This window comes from Malaya genurostris, chromosome 1, assembly GCF_030247185.1.
Source record: "Malaya genurostris strain Urasoe2022 chromosome 1, Malgen_1.1, whole genome shotgun sequence".
NCBI classification, from domain to species: domain Eukaryota; kingdom Metazoa; phylum Arthropoda; class Insecta; order Diptera; family Culicidae; genus Malaya; species Malaya genurostris.
In genome coordinates, this window is record NC_080570.1 from 118,860,829 (window position 1) to 118,871,662 (window position 10,834).

Below are 10,834 nucleotides of genomic sequence, written 5' to 3' on the forward strand. Positions count from 1 at the left end.
AGACTGGCCATAAGTATTAGAGTATTTCAAGAAGTTATGGAAGTCGACATAATCAGGAAAGTTAGGAAGTTTTTCCTGAGCTTTTGGTGGAAGAGAAGAGGTAACGAAAATAAATATATTGACTGTTTCACGGGTGTCCGAGAGGATGTGTTTCAAATAGAACATTTTAACGATAACCTGTTCCAGACTATTGCCCCGATGTATTCGAGTGGTTTGAGGGAGATCATTGGCGGATTGTACGGTGTATCGAGAAAAATTGCCAATCCTGAACAGATTTCAGCAATTTTTTTCCTGGCGGGAGGATGATTGTTACCGTTGATAAACCGGTCACAATTTCGGCAGGCCCACACACAAAATATTCTTGTTATTTTTTTTTGCATAAATTAATTTGAATTGAATTAAAATTTTGTTAGTCAGTTAGTTGTTTGTCAATTATAGATTATTATAGAATAAGGATAGGCCCGTTAGAAAGAATAACCTAGAATCCCACTCCTCACATGTCAACAACGAACGTGGGTGCGCATTTCACCGTTTCTTCATCGCGACACCACTGTATCCGATAGAGCGAGAGGGACAGGAAAAAGAGGGTTAGATGGAGAGAAAAAGTATCGAAGAATTGGAAACCGGGAGTCGGCCGTAAACTGCTGAGGCCTTCGGACGCGGTTCGGTGCACAAGAAAAGGCAAATTTTTTTGATTACCCACGTGCGGTGTGAAATTCGGAAGAGATCCAGCAAGCCAACGCAGAGGAGGACGACGATCGGATTGTCGGTTCAGCAGGTGAAGTCGACAAATAACCGTGTCCGTATTTCGACCGGAGAAGGATCCAGTCTAAAAGCAAAGCATCCTGCTTCCAACGGAGGTGATAATTCGACCATTCAACTACGAGTGGTGCTGGTGGCCGGCGAGCCCCATCCTATATCATCGTACTCCAGAAAACTACGTGCTCGACCTATCGGCGGTGTGCCGATTTCCGACCGTTGGGCAAGGACAGTGAGGAGTCCATCTTTCGGTTAACGATACAACTGCGAGTGGTGCTGGTGGCCGGCGAGCCCCGTTTCGATATCGTCGTGTCACACGTGTACGGTTTGCGGAAACGGACGTTTAGGAGGCTTGATCCCAGTGAGGTCTGGTTGAGCCTGGCCCCCGCTCACTGATGATTGGGCCGATGAGTTTACCCACTGTATACGAGCACCCGGAATAGAGTCAATCGCTTCCCTTGCAGTGGTATTCGGAGGCGAGAACTGACATATGACCCTGCATGGCTCTATTCATCAGCGAATTCCTTCGGAATATCGCTATCTCGCAGGTATGAGATTATTATAACCCTCTCGCATCCAACTGCATGAGCTCCATCGGTTCCGGTTCGGCCGCATCAAATCCCTATCCCCAATTCCCAATATATGTATGAACCCCTTAATAAATTAGTTAAATGAAGATATTTGCTTGTTATTTTCTTACTATTGAGCCCTCAAGTCTTTTCTATGTGTCGTTCTGAATTGTGAGCCGTATTAGTTGCGGGGTAAGTAACGGTTGTGAGTCCTCTAGAGCAACAGTGGTAAGCCGACCCTGAGAAAAGAACCACTAGCTAGCCAGCCATTACAAGATGCAAAACGCGGTTAAAGATTTGCAAATCCAATTCCAGCGAGAAATGGAGATTAGAGAGCAGCAAATACGGGATGAATTGACTGTCCCACCGAACGTTACTCTGCCGAAGGCGAATTCGACAACATTAGTCAGCGAAAAGCGTACGTCTAATGAAATGTGTAAAGTCCTCGAACGGATGGAAAGGCAGATTGCAGAGATGGCAAAAAAGCAAGATTTTGAATCGAAGCGTCTTGAGGAACGAGTGAAGGCTGTGGAATCCGTACGCAGCGGAATGCTGTACGCAGCCGACTTTTGTATCCGACAGGACTGGAAGGTGTTATAAATACGCTTCGCACGTTATTCGGTCGACCAGAAGTTATCGTACATTCGCTAGTTGGCAAGATACGTGAAATGCCAGCACCGAAAACGGAAAAGCTCGGAACGTTGATCGATTGCGGCGTTGCAGTACAGAATATGTGTGCGACAATAGTTGCCTGTGGATTAAACGAGCATCTTTGCAACGTAGCACTTCTTCAAGAACTTGTCGAAAGATTGCCACCGACTATCAAGCTCGACTGGGCTAGATACCGCCAAGTATTGAATGTCGTTACTCTTTCGGATTTCAGTGCATGGCTGGAAACGCTTGTGGAAGCAGCATGCGCGGTAACAGTTCCCTCATCTTTCAACAGCTATGCATCTAAAACAGATAAACGAGGTCGAAAAGAGGAAATGTACGTACATGTTGAGTCCGAAGGTAATTCTGATCCAATTCCAGCGAGTACTTCTAGAGTTGCGTCCAGCTCAGCGTCTACTGCATGCGTCATTTGTCGTGAAGCGTGTGGCAATCCCAGTTCGTGTAGAACGTTTCGTGGAATGAAGGTCAGCGATCGCTGGGCGGCATTGAATCGGTACAAGCTGTGTCGTAAATGTTTATCGAAGCATTTTGATGCGTGCCCCGTAAAGAAAGTATGCGGAAAGAATGGCTGCACATACATGCATCACAATCTGCTACATGATGATTCCAGATACCAACGCAGGGACACTCCTCAGAGATCACTGCCAGTAGTTAGTGACACTACAGTCGAAACCTGCAACACGCACTCGAATTCTGTAAACAAGGTGTTGTTTCGTTACGTTCCTGTTCTACTACATGGACGCGGAAAATCCATCCGCGTCTTCGCATTCTTGAATGACGGTTCATCGGTCACTTGGATGGATCACAGTTTGCTATCAGAATTAGGAATTCAAGGCGAGGCGCATCCTCTGTGTTTGGGCTGGACATCGGATCATCAGCGCCAAGAACCGAAATCAGTTAAACTTTCGTTGCAGATATCAGGAGTGCACGATTCAAAGTTGTATACGATTCCCAAGGTGCACACTGTCCAAAGCCTAGCCTTGCCGCGGCAGAGTCTAGCTCTGAACGATTTGACACGTCGTTATAAACATCTGCGGAGCATCCCTGTTGATTCATATCGCGATGCGACTCCGAGGATTCTTATCGGAATGGACAATTGCCATTTGAGATATGCATTGGACAGCAAAGAAGGTGACAAACAAGAGCCGATTGCTACTAGAACCCGTTTAGGTTGGATAGTATGTGGTCCCTGCGCTGTTCTCTCCCAGCCTGTGTCGACAGCGTACCACAGTTTTCACGTGTGTCCGTGTTACGAAAGAAACGATGCGGAATTGCATAAAGCGGTAAAATCTTACTTCACTCTGGATAGCATTGGACTGAAAACGGGTAAACAACTTCTTTCGAAGGATGATGAGCGTGCCGAGCAATTACTGAAGTCATTGACTCGCGTCAAAGGCAAACGGTATGAGACTGGATTATTGTGGCGAGGCGATGATATTAAACTACCGGATAGCAAACCGATGGCCTCGAGACGGTTGGTTTGCCTGGAGAAGCGCATGCAACGAGACCCCTGCCTGGCCGAATCGTTGAAAGAAAAAGTTCGAGATTATGAAAGACGTGGTTACATTGAGAAACTGACCGAGAGGCAGCTGTCCGCTAAGTACCCACGCGTCTGGTATCTGCCGATTTTTCCTGTGACCAATCTCAATAAACCAGGAAAACTGCGTATAGTCTGGGATGCGGCTGCAAAGGTGGCGGGAGTGTCCCTGAACTCGTGCTTACTTACCGGTCCAGATTTGCTCACCTCTCTCGTATCTGTTCTGCATCGTTTTCGTGAATTCAGAATTGCCATTACCGGTGACATTCGAGAGATGTTCTTGCAGGTTATGATGAACGAGAATGATCAACAGTGTCTGAGATTTCTATGGCGGAACGGTGAATCCGACCGTGCTCCAGATGTTTATGCATTGAAGGTGATGGCGTTCGGCGCAACGTGCTCGCCGAGCAGTGCACAGTTCGTGAAAAATCAAAATGCTCAAAGATTCATAGATCGTTTTCCCAGAGCAGTTGAAGCGATAATGGAAGAACATTATGTTGATGATATGCTGTCTAGCGTGGAAACGGAAGATGAAGCAATTAAGTTAGCGAAGGATGTCCAGCTTATTCATGCCGAAGCTGGTTTCGAAATACGAAACTGGCTATCAAACTCGAACCGAGTTCTACAGGAATTGGAATCAAGTCCAGGTGAGAAGAGCTTGAACCTTCAGAATACGTTAGGCACTGAAAAGGTTTTAGGCTTATGGTGGTGCACAGATACCGACACCTTTACGTTCAAGGTCTCCACGCGGATTGATTCAGCAATTATTCAGTGTCATGCTATCCCGACAAAAAGGCAGATATTAAGCACATTGATGATGATCTACGACCCATTGGGATTGCTGGCGAACTTTCTGATGTTTTTAAAGATATTGCTTCAAGAAATTTGGCGAAGCGGTGTGAGTTGGGATGATCCCATCAGCAGTGAACAAATGAAAAAATGGCGAGTCTGGTTACAAGTCCTACCGGAAGTAGAAAAAGTCAGAGTGCCGAGGTGTTATCGGATGAGGACAAGTATTGGTGACCGAAATTCGATTCAACTTCATGTGTTTGTCGATGCATCTGAAAACGGCATGGCAGCGGTAGCATACCTTCGATTTAATGAGGAAGGCGCGACGGAATGTGCGTTAGTTGGCGCGAAAACTAAAGTGGCCCCCTACGTTTCGTATCGATACCCCGACTGGAACTTCAGGCGGCAGTAATAGGAGCTCGTTTAGCAACGCTGGTGATAGAGTCTCACAAGTTGAAACCAACGCAACGGTTTTTCTGGATAGATGCACGAGATGTTCTATGTTGGTTAAATCTGATGTTTCTGATCACCGGAAATATAGCCAGTTCGTTGCAGTACGAGTAAGCGAGATGCTAGAGTTATCGGAGACGCATGAATGGCATTGGATCCCATCAAAGTTAAACGTTGCCGATGATGCCACGAAATGGCAGAGATTTCCAGACCTTGCTCCTACTAGTCGCTGGTTTCGTGGGCCTGAATTCCTTTGGGAACCTGAAGAACTATGGCCTAGTACGGCTTTGAATTTGGGTCAAACCGATGAAGAGAAACGTGAACGGTTGCTTCATCATTTTGTTGCAAGAGATACCTTCATCTGGGAAAATTTCTCTAATTGGAAACGACTACTGCGTCACGTAGCCTTCGTGAAACGGTTCCCTGCAAATCTAAGCAGGAGAATCTCTAGCAAGCCTGTCGAAAGCGGTCCATTGTCCCAAGAAGAGTTGAAGGCGGCGGAGTCGACTATACTGAAGTTCGTTCAACACTCTGAATTCGCGAAGGAGATTCATCTTCTTGCGAAACCGAATACCTTGCCCTGGAAGAACGTGTTGCCGAAAGATAGTTCGTTATACAAGCTCAGCCCAGTTCTGGAGGCAGATGGATTGCTACACATGAGAGGTCGTATCGACGCCTGTGAATTTGTAGAGGAGTGTACGAAACGACCCATACTGCTACCTAGAGGCCATCCAGTTTCAGACCTCATCATTATCGATACTCACCAGCGATACTGTCACATGAACCATAAAACGACACTGAACGAGATCAAACGTAGATACTACATTCCAAAACTCCGTTCGGAATACAATCGTATACGAGCAAGATGTCAGCATTGTAAGAATCAAGCTGTTAAGCCGAATGTACCCGAAATGTCAGCTTTACCATCATTGCGCCTAAAAGCCTTTTGTCGTCCGTTCTCCTTTATCGGAATTGATTATTTTGGGCCGATGCACGTCGTCATTGGTCGGCGAACTGAAAAACGTTGGGGTGTGTTGATAACTTGCCTTACCGTTCGAGCAATACATATTGAAGTCGCACACAGCCTCACGACGGACTCATGCATTCTAGCCATCAGAAACTTCATCGCCCGAAGAGGAACGCCTCTGGAAATAGTCAGTGATCGCGGTACGAATTTCGTAGGCGCAAGTCGCGAGTTAAAGCAGGCACTTGAACAGTGCGATCAGGAAAAGTTAATGGAACACTTCGTCACAACCGAAATAAAATGGTCTTTTAACCCTCCTGCTTCACCGCATTTCGGAGGCGCCTGGGAGCGCCTCGTTCAGTCAGTAAAGAAAAATCTCAAGCACCTACAACTCACACGTACACCAACCGATGAGCTGCTGCGAAACCTGTTGACCGAGGTCGAACTGATAGTAAATTCTAGACCGTTGACTGAGTTACCACTAGACGATGAACTATCGTCACCACTAACCCCGAATCATTTTCTTCTCGGGTCGTCAGACGGTTCTAAGCCCCCGATCTCATACGATAACAGTAGCTACGCTCTGAAGCATGTCTGGAAGATGTCGCAGGTCTACGCTAACAGGTTTTGGAAGCAATGGGTTTCCGATTACCTGCCAACACTTACACGACGATCCAAATGGTTCAGCCCTGCAAAACCCATCGAAGTCGGAGATATTGTTGTGTTGGTGGACGAGACACTACCGAGGAATTGCTGGCCAAAAGGCCGGGTGATCAATGTGCATCGATCCAAGGACGGACAGGTTCGTCGTGCTCTAGTACAAACTGCGCATGGTGTACTGGAAAGACCAGCTGTAAAACTCGCAGTGTTGGACGTCGGTGCAACAGTGAGTACGTCGGCTCAGGGACCTCGAAGTACTGGGGGGGAGTGTCGCAAACCCCTCGTTGCGACGCCCTTACATCCAACACCGTGATATTGTCAACCGGATTCCCCTCTTATGGTGAGCCGCTGGGCGTTAAAACGTCATTTTGATATCGGGTAAGACATTTTGTATAAATTTGCTGGTCATTGCTAAAAGAGGTGTCGAAAATTCTGTATGAATATATTGAACTTATATTGCGATAGTATTAAGCTGTTAATCAGTAATTTGTATTCTACGTGAGCTCCGTTACATGAAATAGTTATTTTGGATCATTATATCTAGTTATATTTGATGTTGCTGAAAGGTAAAATTATAAGTGAATTCATTAACTTAACCTAACCTTAAACTAATTTACTTATAGCGTGGCTGATAGCATTAATATTAAATAGGAAAAGGGACACTAAAACGTAAGTTCTTTTACTTTAATTAATTATATCTGATAAACTATATGCAATATTACTGAAGGAACTATATACTATGTACAGTGATTATGTTTGATTAATGCTTAAATATGTATACAAAGATTTGCTATAGAAATTCGTGTTGTATTGGCAGGAATTTTTTAACGTTCCTTAACGTTTGCTCAACACAATGGCGTAAAATGGAATACACGTTCAAAAAACCGGAAAACTGTCTTTTTGTCTAGTTGCATTCGCAACAAGATGTGTGTAAAATTTGCTCTTCGGTGTGGCGAACAGTCCCAGATGTCTGAGATGTGTTTCAGGGGTAGATTTCAATGACGCAAATTTGTTTTTGTGTAGCTTAATATCGCATGTCAAATTGTCGTGATTGTTTTGCTATTAAATTAAATTATGTTTTTAGAGTTTGCTGTTTTCCCTTGCATGGGAATCGAAAGTGACGCAGTGACGACATTTCGTTTTATAAATTTCCTAAAAACAATGAACTGTAAGTAACTTATTGTAGAGTTTTCATTTGAATTAAAAATCTATTTTTTTTTGGTGTTCTTTGTGGGTAAAGGGACATAGCTGTGATATTGATCCAATGACAAATGAACTTGTAGTCATCAAGGCTAGTTTTGATTGTGTTGGTAATTTTCACCCAAAATTAGAAGGCGGCAGGCCAGAAGCAAGTAAATATCGTAACAAAGCATGGGTTCGACTTTGTATTGCGTTGGAGGATGAGAAGTAGGCACAGTTCTGTCTTTAGTCTTGTATTAATCTGTATCCTGCATGAAATCCGCATTGACGCATACAAATCAGTACATTATAGATAATTTTGTATGAATGGCAAGTCTGTTGGTAAATGAAAATATAAACACAGTCTAGATGACAGACTTGATGTTTTTGATAGAGTAACGTGGTGCGATCATGATATATGCAAAGACATCATATTAACAAGATATCCAGCTCTCACATTTCCCGAACAAATCATTGACAACATCCTTTTTTGCGAACATGGTGCCCTCAGGCGAGTTCGCATCGAATCTTGTACATAGAAGTAGGGAAGAGAAATGTCAAATTCGTGCGCGCCAAAACAGCAGCACTGCGCACCCATACAATTGACATGATATGTTGAATGTGATGCCGTGCGATGGCGTTGCTGAACTGAAGATTGAGATCGCTCCAAGCTGACAGGGTCTGATATATGCGAGTACTCTCCCAACTAAAGGAATATTCGAAATGACCGTTAAAAATTGTAAATAAGCATTACATTTCATACAATTAATTTTATAGGTATGCCCTTGTCATATGTTACGCCCATCAACAACTGTTTGTCCGTACGATTCTACAAAACACAAGATTTTTTATAGTAATACAAAGTTGCATGTTCAATGGACGTTCCATTTTACAAGTTAATTAAAGTTTCAGACTACAATTTCAAAGTGATTAAGTGAAACCAAAGACATCATATTAACAAGACATCCAGCTATTACATTTCCAGCTCTTACATTTCCCGAGCATGGCGCCCTCAGGCGAGTCCTCATCGAATCTTGTACATACAAGTAGTTGAGAGAAATGTCAAATTCGTGCGCGCCAAAACAGCAGCACTGCGCACCCATACAATTGACATGATATGTTGAATGTGATGCCGTGCGATGGGGTTGCTGAACTCAAGATTGATTTCGCTCCAAACTGACAGGGTCTGGTGAAACTCAGCTCATGTGTCAAGTTGTTTCCCGGTTGATTAAAAAATGACAACTGCGCTCACATTTGAGGAAATGTGTCCGCCACTTCCGGTGAAGCTCTCAACATAAGAGCATCATCAAAATAATCTAAAATATATATACAATTGAAGTATAACAAGACATCTGCAAGTGTTCGCCACACTGAAGAGCAAATTTTACACACAGCTCATATGTGAGCCTGTATATATGTTTTTCTTCAAACTTTGCGACCCTCTGAACCTGTTTTGTGTGGCTCTTTATTTATATTGAAAATGACAACTGCGCTCACGTTTGAAGAAAAGTGAACACCATTATGTGATATCTTGGTTTAGCTGAACTCTTTGACATTTAGTTCGTCCGTCAACCGTACTAACTGAAACCCGCAGGGCTATCGGTGGGTATACTTGCAAAATCATTCGGTAGCTGATCGTTGTGTAAGGAAACAACAGAGCACCATTTTTCTGATTTTCCACCTGTCTGAATTGGATCACGGTGTTCTGTCTGTTAAGAGTATTAAAAAGTGGTAAGTAGTTAGACCTTCTCCTTCTCATTTCGTCATTTCCATCAGGTGTAAGTGATTTTTTCATGTTTTCGAGAAGGTATTAGGCATCGGAACAACATGGAAACACTTTCGGGGCTGATTAAAACTACACTACCGAACTACCTAGCCGGACTGCCCATTCCCGACAGCATCGGTGGATGGTTTCGACTTGGCTGTAAGTACATGACTCCATTTTGACCCTCCGGCCTCCAATAGTGAGCTAAATTCCATAGGCAAGTTAGTGTGGCAATTGCGAAGGCCATACGCGACCGTTGCGAGAAGAGAAAGGTGGCGAGAAAAAAAAATTGAATTGGGCACGATTTCTTGCAACGGTTGACTTGGCCCGCGAAGGGTGTTGTAAAATTGAAAAAGAAGGTGTGATCATTTAACATTTTATTGCATTAGCTCTTCAATCATGACAAATCCTAGAAAACATCAGATGCTAAATACCTAGTTGCGATTATATAAGATTTGTTTTCGAGTCTAGTTTGTAAGTGTATGTCTCGAATACAGTACGCATGCAGTACTAGTCAATCAGTATATGTAGGTTAGTCATAGTATTTACCAATCACTCTGGAAGGTTACTGAACCTGTTTCTAAATGGTCGCATTAAAGTTTTGATACTACGATAAATAACAAACGTTTTTCTCATCTTTCCAACAGTCAAAGATTGGCTCTCGTTGATTCCGCCGACCGCCGCACTGGGCGGTCTCGTTTATATGTCGTATTTGGCCTTCTGTCCAGAGGGTCGACCAAAGCCAAGCACCAAGGTCAACCGGAAGATTCGGATGTCCGAGGGTAAGGTGGTGGACATGATCGATATCGAAGATATTGCCGAAAAGGCCGCCTTCTGTCGGTGCTGGAAATCTAGCAATGTAAGTAGCCCGAGTAGCACTAATCGATGAAACAATTGTAACGAGCAACGCTTTTCTTTTCAGTGGCCGTACTGTGATGGATCGCATGGTTCCCACAACAAGGAATGCCAGGATAATCTCGGTCCGGTGGTAATCTCGCGCAAGAAGAACTAAGATGGGGATTTTTCAAATGTTGGATTTCACCGCCGGCTGTTGAAAAGTGCTTTTCCTTTAGATACCCGTGGAAGGAATAGGAACCAATAATATACGCATTATGCATCATACCTACATTAATCGAATTGCAATCTAGGATTTATACTTCAACTAACGAATGAATATGCTGTGAGACTTAACTTCTTGCCGTCTCGTTTTTTTCCGAACCAATAATCGAATTAAAGGTTGAATCGTGAAATTGAAAACTATTTACTTAGAAATACAAGATCAAAATTCCTTTGCAGTGAAACTGAACTGCTTGGATTCTGTTGCGTTAAAACGCAAAACGTGGTAAAATTGTGCTTATGAAATTGAAAAAATTAATCTATGCTGGCGAATGTTATAAACATTCTTATTTAGGCCCTTTAATTGAGACTGGTGAAGGTTGTTAAGAGGAAAACAGAAGAACAATAAATTGAATTGTTAAGATATAGCAAAA

The 10,834-nt window shown here is 43.6% G+C and overlaps 3 protein-coding genes across 3 annotated transcripts; all 3 read left to right on the forward strand.

Moving 5' to 3' along the window:
- Positions 1-1,996: 1,996 nt before the first annotated feature.
- LOC131427935 (uncharacterized) lies at positions 1,997-4,890 on the forward strand. The gene is made up of 2 exons (XM_058591533.1): positions 1,997-4,184; positions 4,811-4,890. Exons 1-2 carry the CDS (start codon positions 1,997-1,999, stop codon positions 4,888-4,890), a joined length of 2,268 nt encoding a protein of 755 aa, XP_058447516.1.
- A 5-nt stretch (positions 4,891-4,895) lies between these two features.
- LOC131427946 (uncharacterized) lies at positions 4,896-6,713 on the forward strand. The gene has a single exon (XM_058591543.1). The coding sequence runs from the start codon at positions 4,896-4,898 to the stop codon at positions 6,711-6,713; it is 1,818 nt and encodes a 605-aa protein (XP_058447526.1).
- A 2,440-nt stretch (positions 6,714-9,153) lies between these two features.
- LOC131425591 (CDGSH iron-sulfur domain-containing protein 2 homolog) lies at positions 9,154-10,834 on the forward strand. The gene is made up of 4 exons (XM_058587601.1): positions 9,154-9,310; positions 9,387-9,503; positions 9,992-10,203; positions 10,267-10,834. Exons 2-4 carry the CDS (start codon positions 9,407-9,409, stop codon positions 10,354-10,356), a joined length of 399 nt encoding a protein of 132 aa, XP_058443584.1. The 5' UTR covers positions 9,154-9,310; positions 9,387-9,406; the 3' UTR covers positions 10,357-10,834.